The sequence below is a fragment of the Eurypyga helias genome, unplaced genomic scaffold (genome assembly GCF_000690775.1).
Source record: "Eurypyga helias isolate BGI_N326 unplaced genomic scaffold, ASM69077v1 scaffold21451, whole genome shotgun sequence".
NCBI classification, from domain to species: Eukaryota; Metazoa; Chordata; class Aves; order Eurypygiformes; family Eurypygidae; genus Eurypyga; species Eurypyga helias.
In genome coordinates, this window is record NW_010231816.1 from 21,331 (window position 1) to 42,816 (window position 21,486).

Here is a 21,486-nt window from a genome sequence, read left to right on the forward strand (position 1 = left end):
TTCCTGCAGGCTGGCTGCACACAGAGGCATTGCAGGGGCTTGGATGCCTCATGAGGCTGGTGGGAACATCAGCTTATGGTGTTAAGGTTATTTTTGCCCTGGGGTGGGTTCAAGGCACGTAAATGAAAATGAAAATGCTGTAAATGAAAGCTGAGATTTGGGCCCAGTGAAGTGGCACTGTCGTGATGCAGTGGGCTTGAGAAGAGGAGGCTGAGAGGAGACCTGATCACTGCCTACCACTCCCTGAAAGGAGGTTGTGGAGAAGTGGGTGTTGGTCTCTCCTCCCTAATGACAGATGATCGGACGAGGGGGAATGGACTCAAGCTGCGCCAGGGGAGGTTTAGATTGGACGTAAGGAAGAAGTTCTTCACCGAAAGGGTTATCACACACTGGAACAGGCTGCCCAGGGAGGTGGTGGAGTCACCATCCCTGGATGTGTTTAAGAGACGGGTGGATGAGGTGCTGAGAGATATGGTTTAGTGGTGGACAGATACGGTTGGACTGGATGATCTCTAAGGGCTTTTCCAACCCAGTGATTCTATGATTCTGTGAATGTGGGGCTGGGGTGATGATCTCTGGGCCACAGTTTCCCCTTGCAAGGATGACTTCCACATGGAGGGGCTGGTTGTGCTTTGGGTCTGTGCTCAGGCTGCTGGGAGTCAGGGTGGAGGGAGGTTTGAGAGGACACCCTGGCAGGGTGCTGGCCTGGCCTGCTCCTGGCACCCTCAGGGTCCTAGCAATGTGGTGCAGCAGTGCCCTGGGTTCTGCTGGCAGACACAGCTGTCCCGCTGTCCACCCCTGCTTGTGGCAGCTAGCAAGCTTTGTGTGAGGATGCCAAAGGGAAGGACGTTGGGGTGGACATGGCTGGTTTTGCCCTGTGTCACCCTGAGGGTCTCTACCCCTCCTGATCTGCTCCTGCCCTGCTCTTTGCTGCAAGTTCTTCATCCCTGGACTTGCCAGCAGCGCTTTACCCTGCTGAGAGCCTTCGGCTGTCTCAGCTCTGCCAGCTGGTCCTGCCTCAGGTGGATGGAGGTGGTGGGTCTGGGAGTTTAGTGGTTGTCATCATCTGAGCTATTCTGTCGCCATGGTCTGGGCAGACACATCCGTTGTGCTGCCGTGACAGGGCCTGGGAGGTTGGTAGAAGCTCTCGTGCTGCTGTTTCTCACCCACAAATCATCTGCAATGAGCAGTAATGTATTTAGTGCTGCTGTGAGTTGAAAGGGAGCCCATGGGGCTGGGCTGACCTTGCATTTGCTGCAGGAATAGCTCTTTGCTGGGGTCTTGAGCTGCTGTCTGCTGCTCATCTGGAAGGTTTGTGAGTAATGTTCTGAGCCATAAGGTCGCATTTTTGCATTTGGATCTGACATGATCCAAGAGAAAAGTATGTTTCAATGTCTATGAGTTGATTAATTTATTTTAAACAACAGAGAAGATTTCAACCTTCAGAGAAGCTTGAGTGTCCTTAAAAATGCTACTGCTAGTCATCCTGTCTAATCACCTGTAAATAAATCACTCCACAGAGTTTAAGCTCTGTGCATTATGGTTATTTACAGTCAGATGGCAAACAGTAATCCTTGTAGCACAGTGTAGGTTACAACAGAGGGGTTTTTAACTTACAGACTCTAAAGGGTGTGAACTGTAGGGCTTGGAGGTCCTGAGTGCAGGTGGCCCTGATCGTGGTGGGGCACATGGCCTCCTGGAAGGGAAGGGCTAAATATAGGTTGCTGTTGGAAAGAATGCAGAAATAGAGGAAGGCTCTCCACTGAGCTGTCTGTTCTGGGTGGTTTTGTTCCTTGTGGTGGTCATGGCGTAGCTGGGATAGTCCTAGCACATAAACCAGCCAGGATTTTTGGAAGTGAGGGTGGTACCTCTGATCTGATGAACACTGTGTATACCTGGAAGCTTGTCTGCTTTTTCTAATCACCAACTGGTATATGCAAAATTGCTACTAATGCATACAAGCCTAGTCTAGCCTATGCTCCATTTCAGTATTTTAGACCCAAATATAACAGTTTGAGGGCAGTTGAACTGACCCTACTTTCAAAATCTTTGGGCTGATTCAGTGTGGACCCGTGTTTCTGCACCCCAGAGAACTTGGAGTGTCGGGGTTCAGCCCCATTTCCCTGCTGCCCACATGCCATTCTCTGCAGGGCACATACACCTCCGGTGATGACACATGTAAAACCTGCCTAAAGAAAACCTTTACTGGGTGGTGGGAATTAGTAGTCTCTCATGGAGCCAGTCCGGAGATGTGAATGTGATCCAGGACTGTATTCACACCCTTCCCTGCTCCGGAAATATCCTACTGATAGGAAACTGCAGATCAGTGTTTTATTGCATTGTTAGAAGTTTTTGATTCGAACCCAACGTGTTCAGACCCAGTTGACTTAGTACCAAATAGCTCCCTAAGTTTTTCATTCGAAAAGCCCTAGCAGAATTGATCTTTTTCCCTAGTTTTCACCTGCAGGCACAGGAGTTTCTCTTGGGAAATTGCTCCAACAGAAAATCTTTCCAGTAGCAAGTTCTCGGCCTGTTGCGATGAGCACACGTACAGACCGAGCAGAAAAATGCTGCAGGTCTGCGCTTAATCTTGTTTTGCCTTGGAGATGCACATCCCAAGTCTACACCAGGGATGCTCTAGACAAATGTCAGAGAAATGAGTGTCCCCCCTTGTCCCCACCACCCTGTGCCCTGGCTCTGTGTGGACACATTCCTGCAACCACTGGGACCCCTGTGGGCACCGTTCCTGTTTGCATCCTTCAGCTGCATCCCGGCTGCTTTCAACAAATGCTCTTTAAACTGGAACAAGTGGTAGTGAGGGGCAATATTGTAGCTTGTGTAAGTGTTCTTAACTCCACAGGCTTCACTGGAGATGTTCCAGCTTGCTCCATAGGAGCATTAATTTCCCAAAATGTTCTCTGTTCCTCCTTAGGCTGAGTGTGACTAACTTAATGCCCTTGGGCTTGTGGCATTGCTCATTTCTGTCCCCCAGGGAAAGCACAAGGAGAACAGAGGTTCCCACAGAGGGATTCCCATAGAGGGAATCTGAATGCTTGAAAAGCAGTTTACTGATCATACAGAGGACTCTGAGGCTCAGGGATGTGCTGTCACATGGCAGATATTATATACACCTGGGTAATTTTGAAATGGCTCTTCTGAACATGTCATCAGAGGAGTTTGCGAGGAGCATTACTGGGCACTGGCAGATCTAGAGGTTACAAAGGCAGGTGGTTTGGTGATAGGGAAAAGGGATGGCCAGGGGCTGACATCAAACCTATACAACCAAGCGAACAACTAAGGTGAATTTATTTAGTGAAGGACTTAATGAAAGAGCAAGAGAGAGTACAGATGGGGCACAACGGTAGCAGATGTCCACACAGGTACTTGGCTTGATACGACTCAGCACTTGGCCTGAAAACCTAGAAAGACAGGAAATTGCTGTGGTACTTAAGAAATAGTTAAAAACTTTGAAACCTCAGCATCATCATCAGTGAGTGTTGCTCTGGCAGGGAGGGCTTGGGATACCTGGCTCTTGCTTAATTGCAAACAATCATCATTGGCATGGTAGCAAACAGCAAATCATGCCTGATAAGTGTGCATATGACTCAAAATTTGGTGAAGTAGGAGATAAGGAAGTTAGTTCAGTGATAGAGCAGTGGGTGGTGTTTGTAAAGGTGGGTGAAAGCTGATGATGTGTTTTCCTGTGATCATGGGGAAAAGAGGGACTGTACACACAGGTCTGTGAGGGTCAGAAGTGACTGAGAAAGGCTTGTTGGGGGAAAGATAATCATCAGCCATGAGCTCCTGCAGTAGAAATATGGCATCAGTAATGAGAAAAGTTTGGGATTGAGTCAACTTTCCTATTCCTCTGTTCTCTGACCCCAAAATGATAGCCATAAGACCTGCATTTTGGATTGAATTTGGTTCCAACCAAAATGGGATGGTTTTGGCAAAGGAAGTTGGTCCCCTTTACCTTGCAGCCTTGCAAGATGGCTCAATCCCTCCTTTTCAATTTCTCCATCTGTACTCTTGGTGCTTAAATATAAGAAAATACCCACAAAATACCATGACAAAAAGGTCCATTTAGAGAAAGGAGCTCAGAAAACCTTGAAGTTGTGAACGAGACACAGGAACAAGAGCTGTGCCCAGCTCCGTCCCTCAAGCAGTGTTGCCTGAAGGGCACGATCTGCTACCCCCCAGCACAACTCGCTGCAGGAGGGTTTTAACTACAGCCACTTCACAAGAAAGAGCAGTGATTTAGGAGTCCCACAGCATCACCGGAACCCAAAATCCTGAAGTTTGTGCTGTGACAGTCACATTGCAGGTGCCGGAGTACTGCACAGTGGAAGTATAGCTGGGGTTTAAGTTCCTGGTGAGAGAAAATCAAGTGTCAGCTGGCTTGCGTGCTGCATGCAGGGTGGGAGAGGGTAGCAGAGATGAGTGTTTGCGGACTATGTACTTGGTTGACATTGTACCTCAATATCCTCTAATTTGTAATAGGAAATTTGTCAGATTTGTGGGCTGTGTTGTTTGTCAGATGGGCTTGTACTGCAGCAGTGAAAGACTCTCTGGGCTGTCGTGGAGTGGGCACCACAGACCAGGCTGGAAGTGTTGGGGTGGGTCATGCATAAGGACTTCAAGCAGAGAAAATCTAATGCACTCTGTGCTGCCTGCTCTTGCTGGTGGTGTTACATGGATTTGAAGCACGCTGCAGGACCATGAAGTGTATTCCTCTGCCTTCTCTGTCCTGCTTCCAGTCTTTTTAAGTGTAAGGGGTATTCCCTCTCTGGCACCTGCTCTAGTGGTGATCAGGAGATGATACCAAATAAAAGCACTTTCCTGCTCTCTGACATTTCCTTTACTTCCTGTGTGTCTCGCAAGCAGTGGCTCATTTCTGGGATGCTGGAGATGCTCACCAAGCGGGCTGCGTCCTGTGCTGCAGCACAGCGGCACGCATCGTCTTGAGTCACCCAGCTCACGTGAAAGCTGGACAATCACTGCACACGCTGAATCCCTCTGCCGTATCATGCCTACAGCAACAGCTTAACGCTTTCCTGCATCAAGGTTTCCATTTTCCTCCATCCAGAGGATGGCAGGTCCCGGCCCTGGGATTTCTCTGTGTGTGAGGCCAAGTCGGAGCTGCAGCCTGAGCTGCAGGTGCAGTGGGATAACGTCAGACCGAGACTGCAGCATTTTGGAAGGTGCTTCTGGAGGGTGTTGTGGCATGAACGCCTGCGTGGGCTACCCCAAATGCTGATGCAGCCCTGCCCCTTGTCCCCATGACACACCCCAGACTTCAACTGCAACCGCAACATTCGCCTGGTTCAGCCAGCACTCTCCTGGAGCGTACCTGGAGCATACCTGGAGCCAGGGAATGCAATGTGATGGCTCTGGAGCTGCTGCCAGGCTGCTCCTCTGCGCAGACAGACCCCCGGGCTCTGTCCCTCAGCCAGCGCATGGTTACCGGGGTTAGAGGATGTGGATTGACACCAGCAGCAGAACCCCCAGGTTGGCATAACCCATAGCCTGGGGTCAGGGCAGCTCGTGGGCGGTGGCAGCTCCCAGTTCATGTCTCCTTGGGCAGAGCAGGGAGTCTCGTGTCCCAGCTGGAGAAACAGGTAAACAGGGGCACTCTGCTTCCCTGGGTTTGTGAATCTTTACACAGTTCAACCTGTATCTGAGTTTTAAGATAACCGCAAAATGTGCTTTTTGGAGCAGTTGTTCTTAATTTTTTCCCCTGACTTCAATTCTGTGGTCACATTTCCCAGCTGTTGGCTGGGAAGGGCTGATAGGATGTGGTTACAGTACTGGGAGATTTTAAAAAGGCCCAGACACCAGTAGGTGATTTCAGAGGGGACTGCTGTTGCCTGGGGCTGGCTGCACAGGCTGGAGCTTGCTGTCCTTGGGGCTGTGCTGGGGAAAGAGGGACTGACAGCTCTGGAGCTGTGTTTGCAGGCTGAGTGGGTGAGCTCAGTGTTACTGGGGCTTGAGCTGCTCAGCTTGAGACCTCTCGCCTTAGTTGAAAGGGCGTTTGCAGAATGGGAAGGTGGTGGACCTGCTCTCTGTTTGCCAGACTGGCCTTTGCAGGGGGAGCTCCATACCTGGCTAGTGTCAGGGCTGGGGATTCCTGTGAAGGCTGTTACCTGATGAGCCACTTAAGGACAACCTGCTGGCCTGCAAAAACAGACCAAGCCCTGTGTCCTTGTTGCCTGCTCCAAAGTGGGAGGAAAAGGTTCTTCAGGCTGGCTTTTCCTTCTGGAGGCTTAGCACCTTCCAGGGTGTGCCATGATGCAGTGTCCTCTGGCATTGCTCCTTCATCTTCCCCCTCCTTAGCAGAAGCATTTGAGTGCACCAGGGTCCAACCAGCCTGGGGTGAGCTGGAGCCACTGGTGCCTCTGCACCATGAAGTAGCAGGCCCATTTGGCTATCTTGGCGCTTCTCCTGATCCATGGCTGTCGGGAGGACCTTGAAAACCCAGTTCCAAAGAGCCAGCCCTTGGGGTCACAAGGAAGGATGGGCACATTTATCCTTCACCTTCATCTGTAGAGCTGAGCCTTCCTGGCCTAAAAACAAGCCATGCAGCAATAAGCCATGATTCTCTGCAGAGGTTGCTGTGCCCTGCAGCCCCATGCACATATCTGCTCGAGCACCCATGGAATCCTGTCACCTTTTGGTCATCCCAGCTTCCAATACTGCCAGTGTTTATTTTTTGGGCACCGCCAGTATGCCCAGCAGCCCAAAACCACAGGAAAAGACGTGGTTGCCCACAGCCCCCCCAGCACAGCTTAGCATGGGAGCAAACTGAACTTTCTCACCAGACCTAGCTCCGTGGGTCATGAAATAAGCAGCCAGCCATTGCCCATGTTTTGTGCACAGGATATTCCCAGGCCTTGCTGTTTCACCGGTGGAAGGTTTGCTCTGCGATTTAAAAGCTATTGTAGTCTGGAGCCCATTTCCGAGGTACTTCCCCTCTGGGATCTCTGTTGGATTTGGCTACGGATCAATGCTCTGAATGTTCGAGGCTGGGGGCCAGGCAGAGCTGAGCTGGGCTGTGAGCCCTGTCCCTCAGTCACTTTGTCACAAACCCTGCGAGGAGCCTGGGGAAAGGAGCAGAAGTGGATCCCCGTGGTCTGCAGGGGGAACATCCACCCAAGGACCTGACCACCCCTGGAATCATGACTGCTGGCAGAAGCTGGGGGAAACAGCAGTGAGATGAGGACAACCGTGAGGCTGGTCTGGTCACTGAGTTCAAGGTGTTGGAGGTGTCGGGCTGAGTCTGGCTCATTGCTGCTGTTGTATCTTTGCTTTGCAGTGACATGCAGAGCCACATGTGTGTATCAGCTGCTGTTGTGCTGGGTGCTGTGCACAGGGGCATGTCTGCAGCTTGGGGTCTTTGTGTGTAAGGACTGAGGGCCTTTCCTGCAGTGTGCTGCCATTCTCTGGGGGGTCCTGGGCTGATTGATGGGCTTACAGAGCCAACAGTCCCTCTTTTCTTGGAGTCTGCTGGCATAACCAGGAGCTCTGCCTGGCTGGACCCCTTCCCTGTCATCTCCCCATGCCCCTGGTTGCCTTGGGGCTGGGGCTCAGCCTGGGGGAGCATCTGCAGGGGTGAACTTTTCCCATGGAGCAATAGGGACCTTTTCCTGTTGCAATAGGGCCCATCTGGGGCTGGTGTTGGCTAGTCTGGGTTCTTCTCTGCGATACATGCCCCATGTTCTCCTCCTGCTCTCCCACGGGCAGTACTGGCGTGGAGTCTCGTGCTGGTGAGGGGTCCAGCACTGCCCCGGAGTCACGGGCTCACCGGAGGCTCCCGTGCCAGTCAGCACACAGCACCTGCAATAACATGTTTTTCGAAACGCTGGGTTGAAGGCAGTTGGAAAGCTACTGGCAGCCACTTCAGTTGCTCGCTTTATCTGGTCGCAAACGCCCCGTTCACGCCATCTGCATCCTCCTTTCCCAGCACTGTGAGATTAAGCCCTGGTTTCTCTTTGTAAATATTGGCAGGCGAAGCTGCAGCCTCCCTGAATGAAAACAATAGCGGGGAGGCCGGTTCCCAGAGCGAGCCCCGAGCGAGGCAGCGTGCACAGGGCATGGAGCAGCCCCCGTGTTCGCCCACCTCCCTGCTCCAGCCTCCCCGCTGTGCAGAGTGCGGGGACAGGCAGCTCGGTGCCCCGTCAGGGACTGAGGTCCAGGAACCTGTCACTGGTAGAGCCTTATCCCGTGTAATGGCCAGTCCTTCACACGCCTGACCTCTGGCTGCATCACAAAGGACGTTGCAGGCAGGAACCTGTGCTTTAGAGGCAGCTGGGATGTGCTCAGCCTCTGCGGGTTATGCTGCTTCTTTGCCCCACTCAGTTGCATGTTATTTGGGGGAAGCAGATTGATGGAAGAGGGAGAAACAGAGCTCTTCCCTTGGGAAATGTGTGTTCGAGAGGTTAAATACCACTGTGAAGGAATAAAGTGCTGAGACCTCACTGCTGTAGCATAGAAAAATAGTAAAATATGTACAGATTGGATAATGCAATTTTGGCTGTTCATGTCCACCCTCACCCTTGCCTGCAATACCCAGGACACACATCGGGGCAGGTGACTTTCTCCTCTGACTTTTGCACCAGAGGGCAATCTCCTCTCTTGGTTTTAATATTCCCAGGAGGCTGGGGCCGGGAGTCTCGCCACCTCGCTGAGGTTGAGCGGGAGGGAGAGAGGCACTTTGCTTTCAACAGCCGGTGCGGGCTGAGCACCACTGGATGCTAAATCCAATCAAAGAGATGGGACTGTAATTGAATCAGCAAGGGGCTGCAGAGCAGGGGTAGGTGAGCTGTGCATCCGTCACGAGCAAGGGGATATGAGATGCCCTTGGAATTGCTTTAAGCCTCACTCGCTTGCAGGGAGTGTGCTGTAGTTACAGCAACAGTGTGGGCACTGGAGTCCTCGCAGATGCCCTAATGTCTTTCAGGCTCTGCTGAGTCCTCGCTCTTGTTCACTTCTGGCCCCAAGTGTAGGGCAGGGAAATGCCAGCCTGGCAGATTGGTACCCCTCCTCTCCTCTGAAAGTAGGAACTATTAGGTACCTTCCTAAGAATGAGTAGCTATCACAGTGGTACAGCCTGGTGATCTGCTGGTATGGGACTGGGAGAGACTGAGATATCTGGGATGGGAAAGAGCACTGACACTCCAGGAGATGTTCAGAGCATCACTGCGTCTCAGGATCTGGGGGGCAAGGGGGAGCCCAGCCACCTTGTGTCCCTGAACCACAAACCTCTGTTCCATTTTGATAGGGCTCGGTAAACCTGAGCATGCATTTTCAATGTTTAAGCCCGTTTCTGCTGTAGGAACAGAAGTGGTGATGTCGAGACATAAGAAAGCTCAAATCTTCTCTTTCCTGGAAGTCTTCTTGGAGGGACAAAGGCATGAACTAGAGATCTCTTTTTCTAGAGGTGACGTGGGAAATTAGTTTATTTATCACTCTAATAGGGATTTTGGCTTAAATGTGAATGAATTAGCATCCAGTGAAAACAGTAATTTAAGTGGTGTGACTAAAGAGCATTTCCCCTTTTGCTTGTGTTGTGTCTCTGGAGTCACAAAGCTGCAAGTTCCTTAGTTCTCTTTGACCTTTCTGGGAAAAACAGGCTAGCGGAGACCTGCCCTTCTGGAAGGAAATCCTAGGGGGAAATGAAAGGCTTTTTTCATGCCCTTTAGTGGAAGACTCTTTTTTTCTTTGCAATTCTGTCCTAAAGTTCTGTTTGTTAAAAAAAAAAAAAATTATTTTCATATCTGGCCACAGAAGGAGATGATCCAGCCATGGGCATTTATGGACTCTTTTTAAAGCAAGACCTTAAAAATCCCGGTGGGCAGCAAATGCTACTAATGCTTAATTTTTAACACAAGAGATGAGCAATTTAAGGGCTGGGAGACACTCACTGAGAGAACTCGGTCAGAAGGTTTCTTAAATGAGTTGGATTTGGCCCAAAGAAAACACATCAAGGAGAAACAGGTCCCTGTCAAGAAGGGTGTGTGCAGGGAAGGGGCTAGGGCTTGAGGGGAGATGGGCTCAGCTGGGAGGAATTCCCATCATTTCTCTCAGTTCCTTCCTCCCTGCACGTTGCTCACAGTGTGTGACTGGAGCTGGAGCATCACCCTCCCGACAGCCCCTGGTGCTATATGATGCTCTGTGGAAGGAGCACAACAGGCAAGGCTGCTCTGGAGCTTCTCCTGAGGTCTGCCTTCCTCCCAGCCCAAAGGCGTTCACGTTCATCAGTTCACACTATGTTTGCATGCAGCAAAGAGCAATTTCCACCCTCTAGATTAGCTAAATAGACACGCTTCCACTATGGTGGCCCAGGGTGCTGGTGCTCTGCTGTGCCTTACCACGCTGCTCCCACGTACTAAAGCAAAGTCTGCAGCTCTGCACCACAGCAGCCTTTCACCCTCGGTCTGGAGATTTCCCTATGAAGCTGATTTCCCATCTGTTTTGCTTTCTCATGCCCAGGGCGCAGGACACTGGTGTGAGCTCTCCTGTTAGACTTACATTCATCTGATACAGTGTGTTGGAAGAAAGTAGTTTGCAAACGAAGCCAGGGCCTGCGACACACAGCTAATGACCTTCTCTGCCTGTGTTTCCTTTACGTCAGAAGTCGGAGTGCTTATTAAGTTTGGAGGCTTACTCCCAGGAGCAGAAGAAGAGGATCTGCTGGTGTCTGGCTGAGAACATCACCAAGCAGCAACATCCGGCATCAGCTCCTACAGAGAACAAGGTAAGCGACCCATGGGGGAGCTCGAAAACCCTGCTCAGAGCACCGCAGGGCTCTGCCTGCAGCAGGGGCTTTGCTCCGGGGATGCTCTGGAGGCTGGTGTTTTGCCGGGTGAGGAGCCAGTTTGTACTCAGGCACTGCTGCGTCTGCAGCTTCTGCCCTGCTCGGGGGAGCAGTTATTGCGTTTGCATCCACTGACCTGTGCCGAGGCAGACTCCAGCGAGCAGGCTGCTTCTGACGCCTCCCAGCATCTGTATTTGGACAGCTGAGTCCGTGCAACCCAGCGTACGGCCTTCCCCGAGAGCTCGGCTCTAGGGCAGGACTGAGTGCAGAGGGAGAGGTGCAGGCCATGATCTCTGGGTCCTGAGTAAAAGGCTGAGGTCATGGGAGCAGTGGTGTGGAGATGTGCCCCTTCTGTGCACTCAGATGGGCTGAAGCGTTTGATCTGGACCCCACAGATGGCCTCAAAGCACGGAAAGGTCGTCTGATGAGTGCTGTTTTTGATACCTAGCAAGGCAGCATCAGCTCTTTTCCCACAATGAAGAGCTTCAGCCACGGCCGAGAGCACTGTCGCAGCAGTGCTGGCAAGAGAAACGTGTGTGTGGAGTGGGTTCGAAGAGCTGTCGGGCACGCCTGCCCTGCATGGATGTTGTTAACATCTCCTGTCTGCCTGGCTTCGGGGCTGGGGCTGCCACCAAGGAGCTCTGGGACAGTCAATCTCTGCTAGATCGCATCATCCGGGGACAGGTTCGGACCGTTGGTGGGTGATCCACTGCCCTGGGAGAAGAGAAACATCCTGTGCTGAGTGTTTAAAGTGAGGCAGATGGGGATTTTGGGGGTAAACCCACGCAGATACCTCCCCTTGGCTGGTGCATGGTGGTGGAGCAGCTCCTGCCCCACGTCAGTGTGTGGATGCAGCCTTGGTGTGTGGTCCGGTCTGGCTCAAAGGCAGGCGACTCACTCGCCATAAATGTGGGCAACAGCAGGAGCAGGTGGCTGTGCTGCTGCCTGGATCTGGAGGCAGAGCAACGTGGCTTTTGCTCTGCAGCGTCCCAAACTGGGTCAACACAAACATCTCCGCGGGAGACAGAGCCTCCGGATTCCTTTTCCTGCACGTTTCAGATGGACTAAAATAGCAACAACATAAAAAGCCTGAGAACCTAGTTAACAGCCAAACCTCTCGAAATGCAAATAGCCCCGGGCAGCTGATTCGGTGGGGTCACAAGACTCTGCTGTGTCTCCTTAGCCTGCGGTGCATCACGCGGCTGGGCAGAGGGTCCCAGGCTGCTTGGTGCTGGGGGCTGCGTGTGATGGGGCGACTGCTGGGAGCTTGGCGTGGCTCTGCTCTCAGCGGGCTGTGATCCAGCCGTGAGCTGGGGGCTCCTCTGGGGCGAAGCTCTGCAGTCACACGTTCAAATCAGAGCATCTCAAATAGCTCCTGGAAAGGGGTATCTTGGCAGCTCTCCGTCATGAAATGTGCTCTGGGACCTTTTGGGTGATATTGCCGTTCACCCTCCCCACGCCAGGCTCTGTGTTCATGGCAGGGTGTGGGATTTTGGCACTCTGCTAGACTTACAAGCCCTGTGGCTCAGAGCAAAGCCCTGAAGAGTGTCTGCTCCCTGCACTATTGAAGGTACCTGGCTACTGGACAGGTGATAAAAAAAAACTCTAGAAGACAGTACAAACCTTTTTAAGGCTTTTCTGTGCCTCAGTAGCCAAGAGGGTCCTCTTTGGGTGCAGTGGAGAGCCAGCTTGGACCCACCAAGGTTGTGACAAGGGAGTTTTGTCTTGGCTTTCCAAAGCTGATGGGAATCCCACTGCTGGGATATGGGGCCAGGGTAGAGAAAAGGAGTGTGAGAGCATCAACCAGTCACTTAACTGAGTTCATAGCGCCATTTCCCGTCCCAGCAAGGTATAAACTACCCAGGATGTGATTTTAAAGCAAATCTGATCTCGAAGTGCAAGAAGCTCAGAGCAGGGTGGGCGGCTGCGCACGGGGCCTGGCTGTGGGCAGAAGCCCAACACGGGTGAGCTGCAACTCGGGCTGCTGTGACCGGTCTGCACTGCAGCTGACTTGTCAGGGCAGATGTCTCCAGGGATGCCGGTGCAGCGGGAGGCAGGAGCTGGGAATATCAGTCACTTTTTGCAAGGGAGAACTGATCATTAGCTTTGCTTGTTGCTTGTTTGATACTAGGGCTATTTAAGGAAGCAGAACAGTGTCTGTGCTCTGTGAACAGACAAATTAAGCTGGAATTATCAGCCTCTGTGGGGCTGATTTCTGCTCCAAACAGGAATCTGATTTGCAGAGCCTTCAAAACTGCTCCAACTTGTCAAGAGGCAGCTCATCTCAATGCAGCCGGAGCCTGGCTGAGGGTATGCAGGCTTTGCCATGCGATGGGAGCGAAGGGCTGGTGCAGCCTTGGTGCCAGGCAGAGATGTGCCATGTGCCAGCTGTGTGCTGGCACCAGAGAAAGGGACACTGTGAGCAGAGAGCAGCTCCTCAGCAGCCTCTGCGGCTGCTGCGCCAGCATGTGAGCTGGGAATGACTGTCTCTTCAACATGCTAATTGTGCTGTGAATGCTGTCCCTGTGTCCTTCCCAGAACAGAGAGTTGCAATGGGGCAGAGGATCCGCAGCAGGACGGGCACATCTGGTGCAGGGGAGAGGCTGGATTGGCCGAACTGACAGAGGAAATTTGCATGGTGCCAACTTTTTGGAGCTGTGGGAAATCAAAAATAATTGGGCTTTGGGATGTCACTTCTTTTGTTTTCAAGGCGCATTGAGCTGTGCCCGAATAAGGGCAGAAAGGTCCTTCTAGCTCAGGGATATGACTCTGCAGAGCTGTCGCTGCCTCCAGGAATGTCTCCTGGGAGGACGGTGTCAATCCTGGAGGATGCAGCCTGTATGGGGTCTGTGTTAGCATGGCTGCTGCTTCAGAGCTGCTCGTTTCAGAGCAAAGCTGCTAGTTTCTGGGAGATACCAGCATATGGTGCATGTAGCATCCACTTCTGGGAGTGTAGATAGAGAAGGCCATGAGGCACACAGCTGTGACCGTCCAGTCATGCTCCCAATGGGCTGTTCCTGCCAGAGTCTGTGCCGGAGGAGCTCTGGTGATAACTGTGGCTGTCGGTGTGGTCCAGCCCTGGTGTTCAGGAAATGTGGTGGCCGTGGGGGTCCAGTGGCTTCTCTGCAACCACTGTAAGACTTGGCTGAACTTCTCCAAGTGATGAACCTGCCCTGGCAGCTGCAGCAGGTCACAGTTGTTCTATGGATATTTCCACCTGCAGAGCCTTCCCTGCTCTTGTCCTCAGGTCTGGGTCTGCCCTGGGAGGCTACTCCTTGCCCCTCCTGCTCTGTGAAACACATCACCAGCTTGGCAACAAACATCCCTAAATGGGAGGCATAGAGCCTGGAGGTGGGCTGGCCCTGGTGAAGAACCACACTGGCAGCAATGTGATTACAGCAGGAGCAGCTTTATGAATTAATCGAGTTAGCGAGGCTGCCTCCTTGGGCCGAATAATGACCATCTGTGCAGAGCACGGTGATTTTTTTTAACCCTGCATTGCTATACCACTCCTGTTTCCAGCCCGGGCCCATGATGAATTGCATTAGCACGATCGAAGAGATGGTAGACTGCAGAGCAGGGGCAAGGATGAGGCTGGAGCTGCTCCAGCTGTTTTGTCTGCCAGGGCAAAGATCAATGCCACAACACCCTGCTTATAACCAACCTGCTACGACCATCTGATTCTCACTGCTTCTTTCTTTGTGTCTTCCACACTCAGAACGGCTGATTACTCTTCCTTCTGACTCCGTGACCTGAGATTACCTCGGAGATGATGGCTGGCTGTGTCTGAAAGATGTAGATTATCCTTAAGCTAAATAATTATGGACACTTGGTGGTGTGGACTTTGGGCCGTGGCAGTCCAGGATGGGCGCTCCCCTTGTTTCCCATGGTGGATCCTCAGCACTTTCCAAAGCCTGGCCACCAGTCTCTCTCCCATGGCTGCTGACGGTGTGAGCAGGCGTGGACTGATCCTGAGCCCCGGCCCTTCCTGGCAGCGCTGGCTCCGGTGCTGGGAATGTGGATTCCGGCGGGTGCGTGGCCAGGAGGGACTGGCCGGCCCCTTCCTGGCCGTTCCTGTGGTCAGGAAGGGCAGGGCTGTTTCTCTCACTATTTACAGCGTGCTTGACAAGTGCAAGTAAATGTGCTGTCAACAGAAGCAAACGGTGTGTAATCGAGGGATGATTGAATCCAGGGCCGGAGCGGCGTGGGGAGGGCTCTGCGGAGGGCTGTGCAGCAGAGCTGCAGGCGGAGGGGCAGCTGTGGTCCCAGGTGCCTGCAGCGTGGGGAAGGGTGAGCGTGGACGACCCTCTCCTGTCGCATGCCCTGCCTCTTCTCGCCCCCAGCACCCGGGTGTGCCCCAGGCACCCACCCTGCTGTGCACCCCTGTCCATCTGCAGTCCCTGTTTTCCAACACCTTGCTACCTTCAGCAACACCCTTGACACTCTGTCATTTCCCATTTGGATGGTGGCCATGTACACCCTTGCGCTGGCACAGTCAAGTGGTCATTGGCATTGGGATGGCCATGGCAAGCACTTGGGTTGGGGACAAGTCAGGTGAACCTCTCTCTGCTACAGCGTTCATGGGTACTTTGCTCAGCTGGTGTGTAGTCAGAGCACAATCAGCTGTTTGGTGTGGAAGGAGGGGAGGAATTTGCACCTTCTCACTTTCTTTTTGTCCCAAAGTCCTTCCATTTTGGGCTGGGAACCTGCTGCCCTGCCTGTGCTAGCTCTGCTCCAGAGGGTCCCGCCACCTGCTGCTGTGGGGTAGAGGGGGCAGGACATGGCCAAGGGTGCAGGAAACTAGGACCATCATCAGAGCCTTCTTTTCTTCTACGATGCCAACATAAGAACTGCGTAGGGCTAAGCCCATCATAGCAGCACCCAGAGGGCCAGCCTGACCCCGGCCACACACCTTCCCAGCACCTCGCTCCTGCTGTCAGGGTGCTCAAATGGGGGAGAAATCCTTGAGGTTTATTCTGCCCCAGTAAGGGTTAAAGGATCAGCTGGCAGTACTTAAGAGCCAGGTTACAAAAGTAAAACAATCAAGTGTATTGTTCCCTGCTAGTGAACACTGCTGGGCTCTCTCCCTACTGAGGACAGCCAAAGGCTGCTTCAGTAGCACCGTGAATTCGGGAGGCAGTGGGACCGGGGATGCTGTCTTCCTGGGAGTCAGGCTCCACCTCAGCTCCATCCACTTAAATACCTGAAGGAGACTGTCCCTGCCAGAGTTCTCTGTGCCATCAGAGCGATTGGGACCCTTGAATCCACATTGGCACCCTTGATGCACATTGGCACGTGGTTCTCACCCGTGGCAACCGATGAGCCAAGAGAGGGATGTTGTGTTGACTTTAATCCAGTGGGGCCAGGAGTTGAAGAGATAACAGTAGGTGTGAAGCAAGCTGCAAACATCAAAGGAATAGGTGGAGTTTGATTGATCTATCCCAAGCCATATTCTTGCTGGGTTTATAGCCCTCTTTCATGGGAACAAGCCCTAAATGCAGCCAGGGCATCAAAGGCTCTGTGTGTGGATTTTACAGCTCCCTGTGTGGCCTCAAAGCATGTCTCACATGTCCCTTTAAGAATTTAAGGGCCCTCTTCATGCAGTAGCCGACTGGTCATTCCCTGCAGTGCAGGTGAGCCTGGATGAGAGCCGAGGGGTCCTGGGGCTGATCTTTCACCTGGTCATTCCCTCCTTGCACACCAATTGGCTTCCAGTCCTAAGCGCAGGGACACAGCACAAAGCCTGGCGCGGCTCGGATTTGCCTGGCCGTTTGCATGGGCTGGATGGGATACTGGGTGGGGCACTGGGCTTTTTGGCATCTCTCCTGTCACCGAGCTCAGTTCCAGCCCTGCCAGCTCTTGGTGCTGGCCCAGGTGGCATGGAGGTGCCTGTGACTGCCAGCCTGGGACCCAGTGCTGATGGGCTCCCAAGATGTGTGTGCTAGGAGCAAGCAGGGAGGGGTGACCGAGCAGATGGGCTCCGGCTCTATTTGTTCATTTGCTTAGCTGGTCTCCGAAGCCATTAGGAGGGCAGACCTCTCCCCTCCGGCAAACCCCGGCTCCTGTTTCCCTGGTGCTGTGCGATGTTGTCCGGCAGCACCAGTGATCCTTCCCGCATCCCCCGCGAGCAGGAAGCAGCAGAGGAGTAGCAGGGGGAGGGGGTGGCAAGCAGATGCTGGCACTTTTCTTCACGGCCGGAGGCATTTTGAAGCCCTGGAAGGTCTGTCTCGCGAATCCCCAGAGGGGCTGGTAAGAGCGAGCGTGCTGGCGGGAGCGGCGCCAGCAGCCGGGGGGGTTGAGCCGTGTTGAGATCATCTGCACGGGGCGGTCAGAGGCACAGACTAAGTGGTTTAAGCCAGCGCTGCTGTGATTTAATGAAGGTGCTGGAAGTGCTTTGGCGCAGCGCTGCCTGCGAAGGGGGGATGCTGCCTGTGCCAGGCAGGGCTGGAACCGTCCACTGAGCTGGAGTGCTCCTATCCTGTGCCCAAATGACTCCTGTCTTGGGCAGTTGCCGAAAACTCTTCCCTTCTAGCATGGTGGGCAGCTGCGAGCGTGTGGTTGGGCAGACTCTGAAACCAAGTTCAAGTAACTCCTTGCAGAAGTTACTGCAACCCTGATATCTTTGCAAAGCCAAAGGATGTGTTCAAAATCCTGGGGTGCTCTGGGTGGTGATGCCCAGAGTGGTGTGGGATTGGGAGACATGGCTTCATCCTGCCCCCATGGGATCCCCTAGCCCTCCATGAGGCTTGGTGTTCTGCCCTGCAACAAGCACCTCCTTGATGAGTGGCAGGGCAAGGGTTGACAGCACGATTGCAGGAGGAATGCGTTTGGCTTTGGAGCCACCGGTGTTGTTTTTGGTACCATTTGGGATTCCTTCATCCTGTGTGTGGCTCTGGCCGTGCTTGTGTTGGTGCCCGTCGCTGCTCTGCCAGGTCCTCTTCTCTTGGCGGTCGTTTCCTTGCTGTGATCTGTGCCAGCCGCAGCGATTGCTTCCAGCTCCGACCTTGGGGTCCTGTTGCGAGTGATGTTGGGACGAGACCTTCACAATGGCTCTGCAGTGGCTGAGTGCATCCGCTCAGGCTCCTGCTGTCACCACCCTCATCCTGCATAGGGGACAATGCTCTGTCCCTACAGATAAAGCTGCAGAGGTTCCCTGCTGGTCAGCACTGTCCCCCCTGGCAGGGAAAGGATGCTGAGGGCTGTGGGATGAATGCCAGCGGCAGATCTGCTCCTTCCTCCCCCTTTCCCACCCCTCTGCTTTCTTAATGGCAGGGATGTTTATGACCCAGACATCATCTCACTAGCCTCCAACACCGGGTGCCACTGTGCCCACCCTGCGGAGGCAGGTCACCCGGGTCCGTGAGGCTGAAGGCAGTAGGTGGTGCCCAGCTTGGAGGGATCAGGCACAAACCCCACTGGGTCCAGCTCCCTTTGCCAGAGCAGGCAGGATAGGTGCTGGCTACAGCTGCTTGGGTGGCCATGCCATGGTGCTACTGTCGATGATGGCATCGTGTAGCTGAGCTCAGCTCCATGTCCAGTGAGACTTGGCGAGGGAGCTTTTACATTTCCTGTACCACTGCAGACCTGTGGCTACCTGCAAAGGAGGCAGCACATTTCCCCTGCTCCGTCCCAGAAGCAACCAGGAGCCTGCAGCTTGGCTGGGAGTGGGGTGACACTTGTGTGCCCGACATCCATGCTGGAGGAGAGCTGAGCACAGCTTGTCACCGTGGCAGTGGGGATCCACTGGCGAACGCTGGCCATGGGTCAGATAACCAGTGGCAAATGGCTGTGACAGGGGCTGTGGGCACACACACTGCTGTGCTGTCTCTCCAGAGCCCTCAGGGCAACTTGCCTGTCCCAGTCAATGAAGTGTAATACCAAGAGGAGAAATGTCCAGCCCCAGTCAGGGCCCCAGCCAGTGCGTATGGAGGTGTCACAAGAGGTGGCCTTTGCAGGAGAAGAGAAGGCTCAGATGGTCACGCATGGGCTGTCCCCTGCGTGGAGACCGTACACCCTCCGGCGTGTTTTTTCTCCCTGGGCAGAGCTGCTCGTAGGGGATTGCAGCGCAGAAGGCAAAGTGCCACACTGCAGGGCATCTCCCACTTCAGAGCTGTCCCTTTTCCTTAGAAACTAGTTTGGGAAAAACCCAACTGGGGACCTGCAGCAGTTTCATTTAGCAGGAAGCACCAGAATCAGTCTGCGGCTTGGTGACGCTCGGGGGCAGGACCGGGCAGGAGAAGGGGAGCTGCAAAAAGCGAATGCGGCAGGTTTCAGGGTGATACATCACTCTTCCTCACGGCAGAGCCATCTTCCACTTTTATCAGCAGGTAATGGTACCTCCAGGGATTGCTGGCAGAGCTGTAAATAGCACGAGGGCCACGAGGGTGCGGTGTCTGGGAGAGGCTGGGGGGGGGGGAGATAAGCGCAGAGGCAGAGCCAAGCTCTGCGCTGCATCTGCCGAGCTGCGGCGGCAGGCACGTGTCGGGGCCGGGGCCGCCGGAGGGAGATGCTGCTTGCTCGGCCCGTGCAGCTGGGATGCAACCACGAGCCCACATTTGGTAGGTTTTGCTTTCAAAGACTGTAACCTGGGGGCTGGACCCTTCGCCGGGCAGGATCTGGCCGCAGGGTGAGGGAGCAGCACGGCACCGTCGGGAGCACTGCATTAGCAGTGTTGGGTTAACGGTTGGACTTGGAGATCTTAAAGGTCTTTTGCAACCTAAAATATTCTGTGATTCTAGTCTATGATATCCTTTTAGATGAAAGGCATCTGCTCTACTCCCTGCGCTGGTCCCCCTGCACTGGGCTGGTCCCTGCTGTCTCCTGGGGAACCTGTGGCTCCTGCCCAGCTTCATTTGCTGCCAGGCTGGGATTGAAGGGTTGGTAATGAGCATCCGGGGGGAGCGAAGGGACGTTTGTAGCGACAGGGACTTTCTGAGGTTCCCTTGCAAGTTTGGACCGTGTGTGGCTGTGCCATCTGCACAGACTGGCTCTGGCTGCGGGCTGGCATTGCAGTGTGCCGACAGCGTGGGCTTTCTGCCCCAGGACTTTTACAGCCTTTGGGAACCCTCCGTTTACTGGCACTGGGGACTACGTCTGCAGACCTGGCTCCTCCTGCACGTCCTCTGCTGTGGGCAAGGCTGTCACCCTTGGTTCCTGTTTACTGGGGTGTTTCAGGGAGCAGAGTGGCTCTGGGGAGAGGTGCAGAGTGTGGCCACTGCAGCGTCAGGGCTGGGCGATAGCCCCATCAGGCCCCGTGCGCAGAGCGTATCAGCTGGGGATGACAGTCATGGGGTAACGGGATTAACGCAGGCTGCTGACACGGGATCATTCCCTCATGCAGGGGAGAACTTCTCCTTCCAGGGCCCTGAGACATTTAAAGCCCAGTGGTTTTTTTGGGGTATGAATGCTCAGCCCCCACATGTGTCCCACTGGAGTCATATATCCACCCTCGTTGCCCTGCCCCAGCACACTGTTGGATCCTGCTGTTTGGGTTCATACATCTGCACTTGCTTTTGCTGTTACTCTAATTGCTCTGTATCAATTATTCATCAATTCAGTAATGAAGCTGGGAATGGGTAGAAAATCCTGCTGTGAACAAGCCTTTGGCTCTGGCCAGCTCCACAGAGCTGCTGCGGCTCAAGGAGGGCAAGGAGTGGAGCTGCTTGGGGGATGCTCCTCATGAGCACGACTCCCATGAAAATGTTCTCGTTTCAGTAGTTCGGCTTTGCATTTCTGGCTGTTTTCTTCCTCTCGGCCCTCTGCTGCGTATTAGAAGCTGCTTCCTGTAGCCATGTTCTTAGTGGTCACTTTTTAAGTCTCGAGGTGCTCATCATCAACAGTTTTGGTAGAGTTTCACAGGGCCAGTTAGAAGTTTCTGATCTGATGGATCTGAGCACAGTTTGTCCTATGCTAAGAACTGAAATTGGAAGTTTTTTCTTCCACTTCAGGAAAAGACTACTTTGGAAATACTCACGGTTCCCTTGGTGATGTAGGTGCTGTTTTCCCTGCATCCCATCTGACCTAGGGAGGGATGTTACTTCCGCACAGGGAATCTACTGCCAGTAGCAAAGCTGGCTGCGTCCTCCCCGAAATCTCCCTGGAGAGGGACTTGGTCTCATTCCTATGGAGTTAAATGCTTTGGGGGACAGGTGAAGCACCTTAGAGCAAAGGTAGATTTGAAGGCAGCAGGAGCCAGAGAGGTTCCTCTATGGGATACGTGGAGGATGGGGCTGCCTTGATCTGGGGTCAGCCCATGGGAGCAGCTCCTCCAGCAGTATCTCGGGAGGTCCTTAACTCCTCTTGGGGTGAGCACGCAGTTGGAGCAGCGTGTCCTTTGCTCTCCTGCTCATCTCCATGTCCAACAGCCTGCAGGGACTTCCCTGCTTTTCCCAGTCCCTGAGTTTGGCTGAGGAGCTGCCTGGGTGCGGGGCCATTCTCCAAGGTGTGTTTAGCCTCTTTTTCCCCAGTAGAACCACAAGAGAAAGATGTGCATTGCGAAACCCGAGCATCTGCATCAGGAGCTAGGAAAGGCTGAATTTAAATTTTCTTGTGTCCAGGTGTAACTTGAGCCCCTGCAGCTCCATGAATGCGAGGAGCAGAGGTTTTGAAATAAGCTGAAAGCCTCTAAAAAGTCCCTGACCCCCAGGAGCTGGGGATTTAAGGGAATGCCACAT

The 21,486-nt window shown here is 53.5% G+C and overlaps 1 protein-coding gene across 1 annotated transcript in view; it reads left to right on the forward strand.

Annotated features, from left to right (window-relative positions):
- The window catches only part of LOC104516792 (regulator of G-protein signaling 3-like), a gene marked incomplete at both ends in the record, with an annotated part of 47,167 nt that overhangs the window by 17,929 nt on the left and 7,752 nt on the right, over nt 1-21,486 (forward strand). The window contains one exon of the mRNA XM_010161234.1: nt 10,631-10,753. Coding sequence (XP_010159536.1) covers nt 10,631-10,753 — 123 coding nt within the window. The remainder of the gene's footprint in view (nt 1-10,630; nt 10,754-21,486) is intronic.